Genomic DNA, 17,749 nt, shown 5'->3' with positions numbered 1-17,749 from the left:
TTGTTGTAGTAGTGCTTGTAGTTGGCAGCCTGCTTGATTCAGCATTGTAAGGAGATGCATGCATGACTCAGATGAAGTTCTCTAGATTCTGAGAAGTTCAAAACAGAAAGTAGATTTTGCTAACCGTTTTAGCCAGCAGTTCTGATGTCTGAACTGCAAGGTGTTTTTTCTGCTAGTGCTTTGTGAGAGCTAAGCCTGAGAAGTGGGTCAGCTGATACTTGTAGCTGGACTGACATTCTCCTCTCCAAAGTCTGACATACCAAAATGAGATAACAGGACTCGAATTTCAGTATGTGTAACCATGAAGTAGCTTGGAAGTGAACATGCAGTGTCATGAAACTGTCACTGACAATCACTGATTTCTTAACCTCAAACAATATTTTTGAATTAGAATTGCCATACTTTTAAAGTGAACTTAAGATGAATGACACATGGTGGTGTAGGCTGAAAGGCCAAATACATCTTGTGGCCTCTCAGTTTTCTTCCATACTTACCATTATCAGATAGTGTGAAGGCTGCAAAGACTATTGTGTCCCAAAGAAAGAAAAAGATTTCATGCTTCTATTTTAACATATTATACAGCTGGCAGCTTACTGGCCGCTCTGCTAAGACAGCACTGTATACCTTCCTTCAAAGCCTGAATGGTAATTTAGAGAATTTAAGGTCCATGGCCAAGCAATATGAAATGCTTTTCAGCAGTCATAGCTCTTTCTCTAGAGATCACCAAGTGTTATTCATTGCCTCCTACATGTACAGGTTGATTAATAGTAGCCTTTTTGTTTGGGCCTCTCTGGACTTGTTAAAGATCATGATATTGTTGTTTTCAATTGTGCCTGTGAAGTCCCTCAGTTATCAGATGTAGATCGAAATTTGACAGCTTGCCCACCTTACAGCAATTCCTTCTAACATGGACACATTCTGAAAACAAAGTGTTTCGCTGCAGTAATGAAGCCATCATCAGTCTTGTGGAAAGTGCAATTGGTGGGGTTTTTTAATGCATTTTTTTAATGTTAAGACCAGTATGAGTTACATCAGTGCTTTATACTACTCTTTGGGACAGAATACTGGGTTATTCAGGTTCTGTACATCAAGGAGGGTATCACACCAAATTAATGCTAATGGTAAGAGCATGATCACTTCATAGATGTCAAGTGCTATAGTAAGGATGCTTTTTAAGGGGAGCGTAGGGTAGTTACTGCTCTTTACATCAAGGAGGGCTGTTAGAGTTCGTGTTCTTTGATAAATCAGTTAATAGAAGGAAAAGTTTGCTTTTTTTCTATGCAGTAGTTTGTTGTTGGTCCATCATGCTCTTCTTTCTGCCTCTGCCTGAACCCAAACCCCCTCACAGCCTGACAGAAATGTTCGCTTACGCAGCTAGCCCTGCTTCAGTTTGTACTACATCCTTCTCCAGTGTTCGGCTGCGACATCAGAAGTCGATGTCCATGTCAGCCTCTGTGCACACGAAGATGATGTTGCCTCCAATAGACAATGGCGCAGATAACTTCAGGCCTATGTAAGAATCTGAAATCGTTGTGAAACTAACTTATACCCACTGCTTCTTAACTTTGTGCTGTGGAATTTTAGTCCTAGATTGTTCTAGTATACATTGCCCACAAGATGTGTGTTTCCTCATCTTTTCAGTCTTGTTTACATTTGTCTTGTGGTGTGTCAGGCTGTCTGTGACATAATCCTGCAATAATGAACCTTAATTTTTTCCTAGTGTTAGGAGTATTGGACATTCCCTATTGTCATAGTCTGTTGGAGACTTTAACTGTGTATCCTGAAGGACTTCGCTACTCGGAGTGGTTTGCTTGTAGAAAATTTTGTGTAGGATTTCAAATTAGTAAGATTTTCAAAGATGTATATATAGAATGTGGAGGGAGAGACACTAAAGTTACCTATTGCTTCTCTTTCCTGGGAGGAAACTTTACTCGTCTATTCTTTTATCAGTCTTCTCAGTGAAACATTGTATGCCTAGTTTATCTGGTCTTTTCCAGGACACTCCTGTTCCATTTTTCTGCCTATGTAGGTTTCTGTTTCGGCAGCCTTTTAATCCTAACTTCTTACAAGTTTTGATTCCATACAGTGCTGTAATAGCGTTGATATTCCAACCCTGGCCTATATAAAAGTGTCTGTTTATGCTTTACTGTAGTAGTGTTTTGTGTTTCCTGCGGAACCGTAGTGCTTCTGTAAAGAAGTTCTAGCATTGTTTTTTGTTTTCTGCTCTAGCACTATTCCCGATCAAAGAACTCCTGTTGCTTCAACTCACAGCATTAGCAGTGCAACCACACCTGATCGTATTCGTTTCCCCAGAGGAACGGCTAGTCGGAGCACTTTCCACGGCCAGCTCAGGGAGCGACGTACTGCTACCTACAATGGACCGCCAGCCTCCCCCAGTCTGTCCCATGAAGCAACACCGCTCTCACAGACTCGAACCAGGGGTTCCACTAACCTGTTTAGTAAACTAACTTCAAAACTAACAAGAAGGTAAGTCTCTTGAAATGGTAATGCAACATCTCCTTGTCATCGGGTGGTGGAAATACCTAGTAGCTGATTGCTTAGGTGGTTTTATCCATATTCTCTGATTAATGGCTTAACAAATTCTGCAGCTTAAAATGCACTGGCTTACAATTTTTTTTTGTAGGTCTTTTTGGTTACAGAAACCATTTGTTTTTAGCAGTTGAATCAAACGGGATAAAAAGCGAGACAGTTTGTGCTGTTTCCTTTGTGCTCTTCATTCTCATGTCTGAGATACAAATGCTGCAGAGCTGAACATTTCAACTCCAGTTCAAAAGCTGCTCACCCTTACTGTACAGTCTATCAGTAGACAGCATAAACTAGGATTCCAGTCTTGATATTTGACATAGAAGCTCATTAGAAGCTCAGCTTATGTTTTCTGATAACTTAGGCTGCCAGTGGACAATGGCAGTACACAAATACTGCAGGTGAAAGAGTAGAGGCAGGAGACAAAAGCTTCTTTTGGCAGCAGTGCTAGCATAGGTCATAATTAAAATAGTGGCAGGAGTATGGTTTCAGTTTAGACAGGAGTCTGGTCAAACCTTGAGAAACTGACTCCTATTTTGACCTTTAGTTCATGTGCAGATTCGGGTTTCGGTGTGCAGGTATGTTGGTCTAGCCAAAGCCTAGCTTAAGCAGGTGTTCCTGCACTAAGTTTTTATTCTAATTGGACTTCTAGTTTCAAATCCATGTATGATTTAAATTAGTTCCTACAAACCCTAAACTTGAAAACCACCTTTTTCTTCTACATTTAAAATTTGTCAGTTCACATACTGTGTAGTTCAGACCACTCTGATATCCACAGCTTGTGTTTGCAGAAGTGAGGCTTTGTTTTTCTTAAGGTAATCTCCATGCTTTTGTATCCTTCTCATCATGTGAACTTTTTTGAAATACATTATTGTAATCTTGGCCTGCTTGCTTTTCTTTTAAGTTTTATGTCACATCAGCACCAAGCCATTTCCTTCCTGTCTGTTCTGTGACTATACATGCCTCCCTCTCAGCATCCTCTTCATAGTCTTCCATTCCTATAAAATAATGCTAAACCAAACTCTAGTTTTTCACAACTGGCTGATTTCAATTTAGGGAATGAATTTATTTAAAATGTGAGATTTTTTTTCTGTGAAAAGCAATAACGCGAAGACTAGCCTTTGGTAAATGTTTTACCCTGCTCAGCTGTCTTCTAGCTAACGCTTCCTTGGGAATACTGTGCTATATGAAATTATAACAGATAAGAAATTAAAACATAGGGACAGATAAAAGAATAATTTTGGTATTTGTAAGAATTAAGTCATCTGCTTTTTCTCAAATGAAGTCTTAATCAGACAGATCCTTTTGGCACATCTTTCTGTCTGTGCTTTTGTTCGTAATATCCTGACTGAATTTTCTGTCTGATGTTCCAAATGTGGACGCTCAAACTGTGAACTTGCAAGCTTTTCGCTCACTTGTTTAGGCTGCATTCAAACTTCTACCATTACCTCAGTGTTTCAGCTTTCACAGTGCAATGTGGTTTTCTTGAAGTTTTTCCGCACTGCTTTTGACAATAGTTTAAATTCCATCTGGACTTGATTAAATAACATACAGTTGTAACACAATAGCACTGTTACAGATGGTTAAGTTTGCACTTGGAGGACTTCTTACAGTTGGGGCTCTGTTACGCTAGGTGCTGTACAAACTAGTAAGGAGGTGGATAGTGCCATCAGAGGACATGGTTATGTTTCTTTTTAAATATTTTTTTTAAAAAACCCGTAAAACCTGTTAATTTATTCTAGCATTCTCTGTGGGGAATCAGAATCCTTTTGATTATGAACTACTTATGTTCTGGTGTAGGCCATTGTTAACAGCTTCTGCACTAAATTAACTAAATACTTAAGGCAGTTTTTGGCACAACATGGCTGACCTAATGTTGTGAAGGAAGAAACCTAACTGAAGATACTCAAGATCTAATTATAGAAGAGTTACTGATTTTTGCTTTCTCTTTGGAATATATGAAGAAGATCCAAACATATTTTTATGTGACCTTGTAGATTGTGAGTTTGTGTTTCGACACCAGTACGTATTTTAATTCCTAATAACTATTGGTGCCATGTTTCCCAGAAAAATTAAGTTTGGAAGTAGCAATGCTAAGAGTTTGACTCTTTAGACCCTAAATCATCTGCCTAATCTCAGAATGTATGTAGTGTAATTTCATTGTGCATTTTAAATGAGATCTTTTTGCATGTTTCGCTCTAAATGGCTTTTTCAATTTATTTTGTACAAAACTTTTTGTTAATTATTATTTTGGCTTAATTTCTTTTAGAAACATGTCATTCAGGTTTATCAAAAGGTAGGATTTATTTATATTTAAAAAAAAGTGGCTCCTGCAATTAACAACAGATTTGGCTTTCTAGCCTTGGTTTTCTGAAAACTAAACTTTCTGCTGAGGACTAAATACTTTCTCTCTTGAGAGGAAAGCATAGAATAAATCCATTAACTCATGATGATACTTAAGAATCTGTGGCACCTGTATAACAAGATGCTAAGCATGCCTTGTGAATTCTTCTTTCTTTGATAGAGTTGGTAGTGCCAAAGTAATTCTGTTCTCTGTACTAATACACTTAGCATGCTTATGTTTGAAGAATGAGGTGTTTGATAACAATGATGAAAGTATAAACAAAACATAAGGTTGCAAGCAAATAAAGGTAAGTGATGCTAAATTTACATTCTCTATCTTTTTGTTTTATGATATTTTGTAAAAATCAGTCTGAAGTGTTTTCTGCAGTTGATACAATGGAAAGCAAACTGAACAGAGTTGTGAATCTCAAGAGTTTTGCATGAAAGACTGAATGAAGGTGCAGTAGTGGCTGTGTATTTTAAAATGGGATGCCTTTGCTGAAGTGAATTACAAGTGAACTGCAAATAGAGCACTTCAGTTATAAACAAAAAGTATAACGTCTATGCAAATTTGTTAACAAAAGGGAAAAGCTCAGAAGTCTGATTCACATTTCACGCCCAAAAGATTGAATTTAGTTTTACAATTTGAGAATGATTCAGCTTGCTATATATCTCGTTAATTCGCTATGACTCATGAAAGTTGGTTATGCAATTTTGATCTGCAGGTAGATTTTCCAGTATAACTTTGTAATACTCTATTTATTTGTATCATATCTCGGAGTTTCTTAAAGGGGATGGTACTTCCATTTTCCAACTACTGATCAAAAATAGGGAGACAGTACCAAAAAACAGACGTCTGTTTTAACTTTGAAAATGCAAGTCTGTGCATGTGATTATGGTTTGAAGTTTGTCAGACCATTTCAAGGAAATACTTAGATTAGGGAGACCCAAGATATGTAAATTGCTGACTGAATTTGGGTTTATTGTGTACAGTCTGAGTCTAAATGTCCCTACCCAACTAAACAAGTAAATTCCATACCACAAGAAGAAGAATAACAACAATAATCGGAGCTCTTCCAAAAATGACTGTTTAGAACTGGTGTTGGTTGGGTTGGCTGGCATTGTCACAAGCTTACTTGAGAAAAGGAACATGCACCAACTGTTAGTTTAAGGAAAGAAACCATCCAACACAGCATACAGATGAAACTGAGCAGTAGCAATAGTTTTAACCTATCGTGCATCGTGAGCTGTGGATACGTACTGCTTTGTGAGGGGGAGCTTTTGAGCCTCTGTAGTCACGTTGCTTTTAAAAAAGGGATTGTGATCTGTGCAATCTCCGCAACTGGATGCATGTAAGTTTGTTACACTGCTGCTCTGAAGAAAGATGGAAAATGCTAGTATGAGTACAATATTAAGCTAGAAAGTTATTGTTCAAATTTGAGACTTAAAGCTAATATTTTGATGTTTTTCAACATTTTCCTTTGACTTGAGGCCAGGAATCTTAGACTCTTGTGGAAATAGCTGCTATAGCTTCCATGAATATGTCTTTGAATAAGAGATTTGCTAAGGCTTACACCACCTACACAGGACTAGACTGTGCTTTTTAAATTCTGTTTTAAGCGTGTGTGGTATCCCTCCATACTTGATCTGCATGTAGGTACAAAATGAAATTGAAAATGTTGGGAGTTTTGACAGTTTCTTCTTGTGTTATATGCTGTGAATCTTACCTAAGCTCACTGTCACTGATACTGAAAGAACTACTGTAACTCAACAGCATGTGTATATATAGTACTGCAGCATCATTCTAGGGAGCTGAACAAAAGTAGATAATCTTTCGCTCTTTTTTTTTTTTAAACTACTGAGTTCTAATACTGTACTTGGTACTCAGAGGTATAAAATATATATATATCTTGCACCATGCCCTGTGCTTGCCATTCTGCATATCGTGGAAGTGTAACTTCTTTTCTGACAGCAAAAATCAATTTCTGTGATCTGAATTTTATTGTAGCACCTTCACTCCATTTCCATAAATTGATCTTATTTTAGCATCTTCCACTTTTTGCTGTTTTTCCACATCTTTTTTAGACAGTTTTCTTTGTATCTACTTGGATTTTTAACACAGAGTGTACAAAGATGTAAAGAACAGAAAACACTGCATGACTCAGATGTATGGAAACATTCTTATTTTTGAAAGCCTTTCACAAACCATAAATGAGGTAGTGTGTAGGCATTGCATGACAAGTGAAAACATAACTTTCCTATATATTTGTTCCATTCTCAAGACCAAGGAGCATCTTGGTTCATAAAATTAATTTACGTAAACATACAAGCAAAAGCAGAACATCTAGAGCATAAAGTAGCCAGTTGCAGCTCCCGCAGAAGTGAGGGTTGTATTAGCAGTGAGGAAGCCTCGGGCTGCATCTGACTTGCAGAGCTACCAAAACAATACTGGCAGTACAGTGAGTAACAGTTCCCAAAGCACCAGTGCTGGGCTGTGGAACTGGACCATAACCATGTCCTTTGTGAAGAAAGGAGCATCTAGAGAGACTGGTACAGCCCTCCAAAGCTTGGCATGATGGCTCATATTTGAAGATGCACGTCACCAAATGCAGTTTCTTGTGCTAAATGAATGGAACATTGATGCATGGAAAAACATGGGAAAAGTAAGGATATTCTGAGAGGCTTCTGTGAAAGAGTGTTTATTATTTGAAAGTGGCAGGTATTTGGTAAATAATGACCTTTCTTAGATTGAGAGTATAGTGGTTTAAAAACTGAACAGTTTGGCTGAATTTCAACCTAAAAAGGGTCTAAGAACATCATCAGGGATTTTTCCTCGCAGACGTTTCTGGACAGATTCCAGTCAACAGTATGGCTTAATTGTTGGGGCAACTGGTTATGCTTCTGTTTCTCTACAACCTTTGGCAAGTTTAAAAAACAACACAAAAACCCACACAAAACCCAGAAATCCCTAAATGCTTGCAGCTCTTAACAAAGCTGTCATCTTTCACTTCGTAGGAACACAGTAGGCTCTTCAAAATTCAAGTACTCTCAATTTTTCGGTTGAGCAGTGTCTTTGAACTAGTTGCTTGCTTTGCCCAGTAAAACAAGCCTTGCCCAGATCATCTGAAAGGCATGGATTTGTTCAGCTGGTACACGTGATGGTTTTCCCATCCCACCTTCTTGGTCCTACAGAGTTGCTGAGTTGTTCATGGATTGTATATGCAGGCCTTAAAATCTTTTTCTACCTTCTCCTGTATCCTCCATAGGCAAGTAGCACAAGATCTCATGAATATAACCACCATTAAAACCCCACTGTGAATTAGTTGAGGACTTGTCAGTTGTTTTCTTCTTGCTTCCCTTACCCTTTTTGTTTGTGACAGCTGTTCGTTAGTCAGTGGTGAACATTTCCTAGCAGAGACCCTGTCGTACTGCGCTGTGCAGTTCCTCAGAGGGAGGGTTCTGATTAGATGCTGTTGTGACAAGCAGCTCATAGTTGTGTGACTTACCACTTTCTTAACTGAATTCTATTGCAATAGCAGTGTGAATTTTGAACAAGGAGCAGGCTCCATAGCCTATGCAGCAAGTGCTGCCACCACGTTCCTCACAGCACTGCCACAGTGTCTTTCCTGGTGGCAGGGACTGCACAGGGTCATCTCGCAATCCTGGTCCCTCACCATGACCCTCAAAAGGAAGGAAAGGAGGAAATTAAGTCTGGTAATGCTCCACACACCCTCGTGTAAATACTGCTGTGCATCAAAAAAATAAGCTGTCTTACATTCCTGTCCCTAGACACTTGTCAATCAAAGTGCTTTAATAATTCACGTTATTCAGTTAAGCTGTGTACTAGCTTAGAGTAGTCTTGGTAAGAGTCTTACAAAGGCAGCTTCCCTCTGAGCAGAATTAACACTGAGATGTTGAACCATGGTACCGCAATAATGGGAAGGTAGAGGAAGATTATTTTCCCCTTAATTCTGCTTGATACTGGGCTGTTAAAAAATGGTAGTGATCAGCAATGTGGCTTTAAGCGATGCAAGAAGACAGAAAGTTTAAGCTTACTCTTGGATGCGGAAGATGCATCGGTGTGGGAATTAACAGCATGGAGTTACCACAGCTCAAGAATCCTGGATTTGCCTCTAAACTTTTGTTAAAATGTATATGCTTCTTGTTCTTTTTGCATTAAGGTATTTGGTATTGTTTAAACACCTAATACCTCAGATCTGATGTGCATGCAGGGTGACCAGACTTGTCTGTAAATTAAGTATTTTTTTCAAAAGTATATTGTATTCCCAAATAAAACTTCTAAAGATCATTAGCCTAAAAATAATTGGGAGTTATTCCTCTTCTAGGAGGTACTTACTAAATAATGCAATAACTTCAATATGCTTTGTAACTTTTGTTTCACATTTTCTGCTTTTAGAAGTTAAACTTTGTTCATTGAATTCTACAGTATTAATATATATAAACACACCCTGTAAGAGTGAGTTATGGTCATCTTAAAAACTGTAGCGTTTAGACTTCCATTTGGTTTGGCAATGTGTTACATTCTGAGTTTGGTCTAACCCATGAAGTTCTTTACATCTTTGTCGCTTTGTATTTTAACACACCTGTGGTATGATTGCAGTATCTTTTAGCAACTACTCAGATATTGTATATTGTAGTGTAAGATTTGTCTTCTCTTTCCCACTTCCTTTTGCTTCTGCATTCTTTTCAATGAGGCTCCCGACTGAATATGAGAGGAACGGGAGATTTGAGGGCTCAAGGTGAGGGTAAAATTTTTGTTTAAAATGTTCCTTAGGTGAGTTTGAACCTTTCCCCCCTTGATTATGTGGCATAGTGGCTTCAGGCAGCAGCTTTTGTTTTGTGTAAGGCTTTGAAATTAACAAAGAAGCATTTCTGTCTGCAAGACGGCTAGTAAAGCACTGACTGACTTGGTTCTAAACTTTCATCTTTCCTCTTGCCTTTTCCCTTGTGTGGTGTGGTTTTTGCATTTTAGTTGTTAAAATTTGCTGTTGTCTTGTAGATGTGTAGGTAAGTGGTCTCTAGTGAGGCTGCAAACATGTGGAATAACCATTGAAGTGTGGTAAGATACTTCTCATCTCCAAAATCACAGCTAGTTAAACGGTATTTTTCATGTTATACTCTTCTTCCAAAATCTGCATATCAAAAAAATTAGTAGAAATTATCAAAATTGTGCTGGTTTTGGCAGCTGTTTTCAAGTAGAAAAAGCTTTCAAAAATAAAATGAGCATTGAATAAAAGCTGATGTTCTCCCATTACGGCCTTATTAAAATAAAAACTTAAAGTTAAAACAAAGCACTCTAATTCGCTTGCTGAATTTTATAACATCTGGCAAATCACATAGCTGAATTTGACATCATAATCCTGTGACTTGCAGTTACTGGCAGTCTTTCTAATAGAACGTAAAATTATGAAATAGGTTTATCTTTGAGAAATATATTTAGTTTTGACCTTGTTATCACTTTTTATTTTTCTTCATAATTGCCTCCTTAATGGTGGTAGAACAAAAGCATTGTGTAACCAGAAATTCATTGCCAACTGTTGTAAAGAGCAGCTTGACTTAATATTGTAAAATGAACTTCGAAGCTCAATGTGAGACCTAAACTGCGTGGTTTGGGGTCAGTTAGATTAAGCATTTTCCGAAAATGCTTAAGCATGACATTCTCTTTTCTGAGGACAAGTGAATTTGAAGAGGTGACTGACAGCACGCCAATATTCATAGAGCAAATCTGTCACATTTTTTCTCTGGCGATCCAAATGTAGTTCCTTATTCTTCAGCTCCGTGACCACTGATTTTAACTGAAGTAGAAGAGCCATTGCAAATTAGAAATTTCTGGAACATTTCTGTGTAACTGTCATTACCAAAGGAAGAGGGGGTTTTTTTAGTAAAAAAAAAAAAAAAAGTTGCAGACTTGGGAAATGCAGCCTCAATGTTTTTTGCTTTATCTTTTAGAAATGTGACAGTAATCGTAACCCTCTAATTCGCTGTCTTTACCAGCAAGGTTGAGGAGGTGTCTGATAGTGACTTCAAACTCTCCTTCCCACATTGCAGCCTCAAAGGCACTGAGCTGCATAGCTTGTAGCAGCAAGATTTCATCACTTTACTTCTGGTGGTTGTTGGTATTAAACAAGTTACTGACCAACTTAGAGATAAAGTATTTCCTCCCTGTTGAAGGTAACCCCAGTAGCCTATGGTGTGGTGATCCTCTCAAACATGTACAAGTTCAGAAAAGCCAGAGTGAAACTGAACCAGCTCAGAACTGGGCAGCGTATTGCTGACCTTGGGGCAGGAGGTGGGTGACCCCTGGCATGGGCCCCTGGTCCTGCTGTCCTTCCTCCTGCTTGCAGCTAACTACTGTGCAACTCCGCGGGCCCTCCCAGTGCTTGGTCTGCAACATGCTGCACAGGAGGAGGTGCAGAGGTGTTGCCACAGAGGGAAGTCTGCTGATCACTCATATTGAGTGACTGTGTCTTCCCTCCGTCGCAACACAGAGGAACCCCTAGGATCTTTCTGCACGGGCTTGAGCGGGCATCTCCCATGGCCTGGCACTCCCATGACCTGGGCTAAGCACCCTTTTGGTGCAAGTCGCCACTGTTTGAATGTTCCAGAAACTTCTAGCACAGAACAGGTGTTTCAGCTGTCCGTGTGGCCCAAGAATAGGGGTTTGAGCAGAACCTGCCTTAAAATCAATTCATAGGTAATGCACGTAGGTCCTTCCCCTTGTGCTCCTGACTCCAGTGACTTCCAGTTGTGTCATGCGTTGTACCATACCTTTGTTTCGGCCCCAGCAGCTAATGCTTTACCTTGTGTGTACAGCAGCTAGGAAAGTGGGGCATTGCTCGCAGCCGGAGCCTCTAGATGCTGCTCTAATACTGGTAGTGTGCATTGAGTTTTAGTTTGCTTTACTAACATGAAGCGTGGAGAAGGTAGCTGGCCCTGCTAACTAATAAATTCCTGTCTTTCAGCCGCAATGTAGCTGTGGATCAGAAGGATGAGAACAAGGAAGCCAAGCCCCGGTCACTGCGTTTTACCTGGAGCATGAAAACCACCAGCTCCATGGATCCCAATGATATGATGAGGGAAATACGAAAGGTCTTGGATGCCAATAATTGTGACTATGAACAAAGAGAGCGTTTCTTGCTTTTCTGTGTCCATGGGGATGGGCATGCGGAAAACCTTGTACAGTGGGAGATGGAGGTGTGTAAACTGCCAAGACTGTCCCTGAATGGAGTTCGCTTTAAGCGGATATCAGGAACATCCATAGCTTTTAAAAACATTGCTTCCAAAATTGCCAATGAGTTAAAGCTGTAACAGGAAAAAATAGTTAAGTTGTAAATTAGTTAGCAATTTCAAGTGTTTTTGAGAATTCCGATGGAAATGTATAGAATAACATTTAGGCAATAACTTCTGCATCCTTCTGAATAGTGATATTAAAAAAAAAAAAAGCTGCTGAGCTGGGAGGGAGAGTTGGACTTTTTTATAAGTGCACTACAGCATTAAAGTTGCCTACTATGTAAAATATTACCCCTTCTGCTTTATTTCCATTGCTCCTAAGTCTTTGACATAAATTGAAACACAGAATATATTCATTTAAATATGCCTCCTGTTTGTGTGGACGTGTGAATGTACAGTATGTGTGTATAATATATAAAGTATTATATGTAAACAATCCATTTACAACATCAAGCTGTACCAGTACCTCTTTTTGGGCTAATTTTGGTGCTAAAAATTGAAATGGCCAAGGAGGAAACACTTGAGTTAATATTTAAAATAACTGAAGCGATAACCAGTAAATGCAGGTTTACAGTTCACTGCTGTGTTAAGCAAAAAAAAAACAACAAAAAAACCACCAGTGTGTGAAGGGTTTGGATTTACGGTTGTGAACATTATTAGTCCTGTTTTCTAAGTAGAACTCATGAGATTATTAAAAATTCACTTTTACTGAGTAAGTCTTGCATTATATTTTGCCCAGCTATTTATTATTTAAGTCTGAATCAAATTTTAAAAGTGTAGTTGATTTGTGCATTAAAATTTGGGTAAACGCTTCCATTCTTCTGCTTCTGCTCAACTACTAAAATTGTATCTTTGTCCTTTTGGCTTATGAGTATTGATTGCAGCTAAGAACACTTCTCTGTTGTTCCACTGTTCCTCTACAGAATGAGCAGGATGTGCTAAATGCTGACTAGTGACTTTTTCTTTCAGACCAAGTTCTCCACATTAGGTGAGGTCAGACTGATAGAAAGCACAAAAGGATTCTCAAATAATGACCGTATTTTGAGGCAAGTCGCCACGTCCAAGTCTGTGCCGTCTGAGGTATTGCTGCACGTGTGGCAGCACTGTCCTTTGTGTTCTGGGCGCACACAGTATTTAAACCCAAAAGTGGGAATCAAATTGGCTACTTAACTCCTTTATCGTTAACATCCAACTTGCTAAACTACAGCCATAGGCAGTAGCGGTTAAAACTTTTCCTTGCAGCTCTCTTCCAGCCTGCTTCCACTTGGCTCTGGTTGTATTGCTTTTTATGGCTTTGTGCCAGTCGTGTCTGTAGCTTCTGCTGCAGAGGGAGTCCACTGTCGCTCTTTTAACATGCAGTGTGGAAAACTTCCCTTGATGAACTCTCTGATGGCCAGCTAGCTTTCTGTAGGACGCGAAGCTACTCTGGGATGGTCCCCACTTTTTAACAGTCGCTGTGGTGAGCCAGATTTGATTTTGCAAACTAGAACAAAGAGATTTCTTATGCGTTGTTTCCTAGTGATACTTGTTTATTTCATCGAGGACTTCTGTAGATAATATCCTGCATTATCTACTTGACTTTTTGTATTGATGTTTTATGGTTATATTTCAGTGAAGCACTTAAGCATGTACTTAACATGTGCTTTAAACTGGAGCCTAAATTTGCATTTTAAATTTGCAGTGAGCTAATAGTTATTCATAGTACACAGTTCAGATTTGACCCGAGGTGAAAACGCAAAATCCTTAGCATTTTGCAAGTTAGTTCTTGTGATCTGTAGTCTGTGAAGGCAGCAGACTTCCCCTCATTTCCCCCCTAAGCATTGGTATTGATTATGCTAGTTTAAAGGGTAATCATAGTTGTTAAATGTAGTAGATGTTCCTGAATTTGCATTTTATTCTCTGTATATTCTGTATCATACCATGGCTTGAGAACTCCAGGTGCTACCGGAGTTCATTTGGCTTTCAGTGCTCTGCCCATGCCTGTGCTGCTCAGTATGGTTTTTTCCATGAAAACTCCATTTTGTAATAGCAATAAGACATTTCAGGGCAGTCATTGTACTTTCTCAGGTGAATGGTCACCTATCCTTTCACTTCCTTTGTTTTAAGCACTCCTCCAAATGTATTTTTTTCACCCAGCAGTGCACTTTGTTGTCTGAACTGAAAAAGTGTTCTGATAAAATGATGTAAATCTGTATTCGATGGAAGTTCCAAAAGGTTTCATATTAAATGTTTTCTGAAATACTCTCTTCCTACTTCACCTGTTAAGTATGTAATTGTTTCTAAAAAGTCCACCAGTATCATACTTTGGATATTTAAAGATTGTACTTAAGTATTTTTCTTAGTGTTCTCAAAAGGTTCTTTAGGAGTAAGTCTGTATTTGAGGCATTAAAAAAAAATTACTTATAATCAGAAACAGGTTTTTAACAGCTAACTTCCCAAATGCCTTGTAAAATTACCAAGTTGCAAGAATATACCCGTGTTTCTTTAGCATACTGCCACACTTACTGTTCAAGCCTCTAGAAGATGTCTGGAAAGGAAGACTGCTTTCTTCGGATCGCCAAACCGGGGATGAACTTCTTCCTGAACACAGGCCTTTTACTTGCGCATCTTCCTTGGGAATCTGTGTAGGTTTATCAGCACTGCTGCTGCTATGACTCTGCAGAACTACAGCTGTCTTTTCTGTCCTTAAGAGACAAATCTTAAAACCAAATAGAGGTCAGTGCACGGTGATGAGATAGCAGCAGGCCTAGGCATTTTGAGATGTGCGTCTAGCAACTGAGAAGTGATTTTATGTAATGGCATGACTGGCGTCATGGAATGTGTGGTCCCAATGGTGTGTTCGGGGGTGTTTGTAATGGGCTTGCGACTAAAGATTTGCATCGCTAAAACCCACGTCATCCAGCTCTGACTATGTCTTTTGGTTGCAGGGTCTGGCAGAGAAAAATATCTTAAGAGTTGGGGTTGCAGGGGGTTGACTGCTTTAAACAAGTGTTTATAAAGATAGGTGCATTAGAAAAAAATAATACCAAGCAGCTACAAACAAATTCAGATAAACTTTTTCCTCATGCAAGCCTTCCCTGTATTTGGGCTTTCTTGAAACACTTCAATCTGACCTCTTTACAAGTTCTAAGGTCCTTGACCATGTTGAGAAGAAGTGGAGAAAGGTAGGTCAGTGGAACAGCTAGTTCTGGGTTCAAAGGTTTTTAGTACAGATTTGGGCAAGGTTCACCTTTTTCTCGTGTATTACAGTGAAATTTCAAGATCAAATATAGTGGGATACCCTACCCCAGTTTTTTTTTAATTGCTGCATTTTTTTGTCAAGATTATTTAAAAAAAACCCAACACTTTATGTTAAATTAAGTCAGAGCTTCAGTGAGTCCTTCTAGTCATATGGAAAGACTGAAGCAGATCTGGAATTTTAAATAGACACCAATTTGGTTAAAAGCTCAGACATCCATGGGCCTATTGGGATAATGTGTAGACGCTTTTAATCAGCCTTTCCCACAGCTGCTGTGTCACACACCGTGTGGTGGATTGCAGTTTAATTAGGACTGCAGCCAGCCCTGGGAACCATTTTCTCTGTTAAGCCCTGGTCTGGAGCAGCAGCTCTAATCATGGCTACTTCGAGTTAAAACCCTCTTGGCTGGGCTGGTTTCGGTTCCTGATGGGCTCGGGTGCCTCACGCGGTGTCCTGCTGGACTATTCTTCGTATTTCAAGGGTGGGGTGGTTGGGTATTTCTTGCTGTGCAGTCTGCGATCAGCTATCGAAGACAGTGTCTTTTCTTGGTAGCCTAAGAGTTAAATATTTAGAGAATCATGGTCGTAGATGGTATTTCTGCTGTTTGAGGGAGTCGTACTAATGTAAAATTTTTGTTTTCTAATTCACATTGCAGCCTAAATACAGTTTTGGAGAGCTGATCCCACTGTAAATTGATGTGTAATTTTAAACGTTGATTTGCAAATTTCCCCCATTTCCAACTGTCAATACAATCTCATTTCTATACGTATTCATAGAAAAGCCCTGGAGTTTTCATGTAATGATAGGCTCACATTATTACAACTCACCGGTGCTGCTGATTAACCCCTTGATCTGACATTGATGAAGTGTGGTTGTGAAAATTCCACCCTTGACTGGAATTTTTCCCTCTGGTAGCAGTGAATTGTTTTCTGGATTTTACCACTGCCCATTACTCCATCGCTTCAGAAAAAATACCACAACTGTTACGCAGCAGGAAGGGGCATAAGCTCTGAATAAAAGCTCAACCTAGTGCAATTGGTAAGATTTATATTTTTTTTTAATTTACATATGTTCATACCAAAGGCCTGTCAGTGGCCTGGTCGCAGTGACAGTGAATGCTTAGAGAAACCCAAGAAACACAAGGCAGATACAGTAATTGTTCTCCGTGTGTGTGCTTCTTCTGACAAGAGCAGGAAAAAGCCAACCTTTAAACTTGGATAACTCGATGGTTTTCATGTTCCCGTTTCTGCTGGACACTTCTTAATGTACGACCAGGCACTGCCTCCAAGCACCAGGGCAGGGTAAAATGAGCAAAACCATGGAGGACTTGTCTCTTCACCCAATGCTTCTGAAGTTGAGACAGTACGGTATGTGAAGCGAAAGAATTTGAAAGACCCTTAACTGGTCTTTTTTAGCCTTCTATGAATGTTTGAACCTTTGGTACAAACACCGGACTCCTGGTCCAGCAATAACGGGAAACAGAAGCTGCTTTAATACCAGCACTATGAATCCCGTAAGTATCTGCATGGGAGCCGTGTTCAGGGCGTTAATCGCCAGTTGCTGGGAGTTCATCTTCACCGACAAGTGCCATTAACACCTTGTAGTGTTGTGACTTAGCAGGTATCTGCCACAGGCGGGAAAAGTGCTTTTGCTTGGTTTTCGCTTGTGTGTTGAGTATTGGGAGCTGTGTGTTCCGAGCCTCTGATGTAAAATTCATGCAGAGTGGCCATGGTTAGGGTTGCTGTGGGAACCGCAGCATTGAATTTCAAGGCATAGAAATGTTGTTCTCATCCCATTAATACCCTTATGTTACAGGCTTAGCCTTATGCAATGCAGGGCATAAAACCAGAATACTCATACAGTTCCATGTTTCCTTGTAGCTGCTGAGCACACTGAATGTATTAGGTGAATAAAATCAGATAATGAAATACCACGGAAAGAATTGTGTTAAAACATACGGGGGTGCAAAAATGGGAAGTAGAATACTGGTTCAATCATTTGCCTATCAAGGTAAAGTCCTGTTTGCTTGGAGGCATCTCTTACGGAGACGAGCACAGCGGGAGCGCTCTAGCCAACTACAAACAACACAGTCTTCCTAAGCACAAAATTATTTCCACCCCCCAGCTTACCCAGCCAAGAGGCATGAAATGAAGTGCTTTCACACGTGTTTCCACACAGATGGGAAAAACACCCTGCCGGTTGGAGCCCGGGGACACTGGGGAGCAGGTGTTTGCATGGCCCGGGCGGGTGGGCTGGCTGGCCGCTTCTGCAAGGGAGGGCGAGCTGCAGGGGGACCTTGCAGTGTCAGCGGCGGCCACAGGATGTCTCCCAAATGCAGAAACGCTGCTCTGGTTGGTGTTCATCCGGAGTATT

The 17,749-nt window shown here is 39.7% G+C and overlaps 1 protein-coding gene across 17 annotated transcripts in view; it reads left to right on the top strand.

Annotated features, from left to right (window-relative positions):
• MARK3 (microtubule affinity regulating kinase 3) overlaps window positions 1-14,379 on the top strand; it is a 63,568-nt gene extending 49,189 nt beyond the window's left edge. For 2 of the 17 annotated variants that reach the window (XM_055717299.1, XM_055717297.1), the window contains 5 exons: window positions 1,349-1,513; window positions 2,230-2,487; window positions 4,814-4,840; window positions 9,603-9,647; window positions 11,871-14,379. In XM_055717299.1, the coding sequence (XP_055573274.1) occupies window positions 1,349-1,513; window positions 2,230-2,487; window positions 4,814-4,840; window positions 9,603-9,647; window positions 11,871-12,216 (841 nt within the window). In that variant the 3' untranslated portion in view covers window positions 12,217-14,379. The remainder of the gene's footprint in view (window positions 1-1,348; window positions 1,514-2,229; window positions 2,488-4,813; window positions 4,841-9,602; window positions 9,648-11,870) is intronic. The other 15 variants (XM_055717308.1, XM_055717306.1, XM_055717302.1 and 12 more) reach the window with 10 other exon arrangements.
• The last annotated feature ends 3,370 nt before the right edge of the window (window positions 14,380-17,749 follow it).

This window comes from Falco cherrug, chromosome 7 (assembly GCF_023634085.1).
Source record: "Falco cherrug isolate bFalChe1 chromosome 7, bFalChe1.pri, whole genome shotgun sequence".
Classification (NCBI taxonomy): domain Eukaryota; kingdom Metazoa; phylum Chordata; class Aves; order Falconiformes; family Falconidae; genus Falco; species Falco cherrug.
The sequence above is the reverse complement of the archived record's forward strand: the minus strand, read 5'-3'. Positions and strand labels throughout refer to the sequence as shown.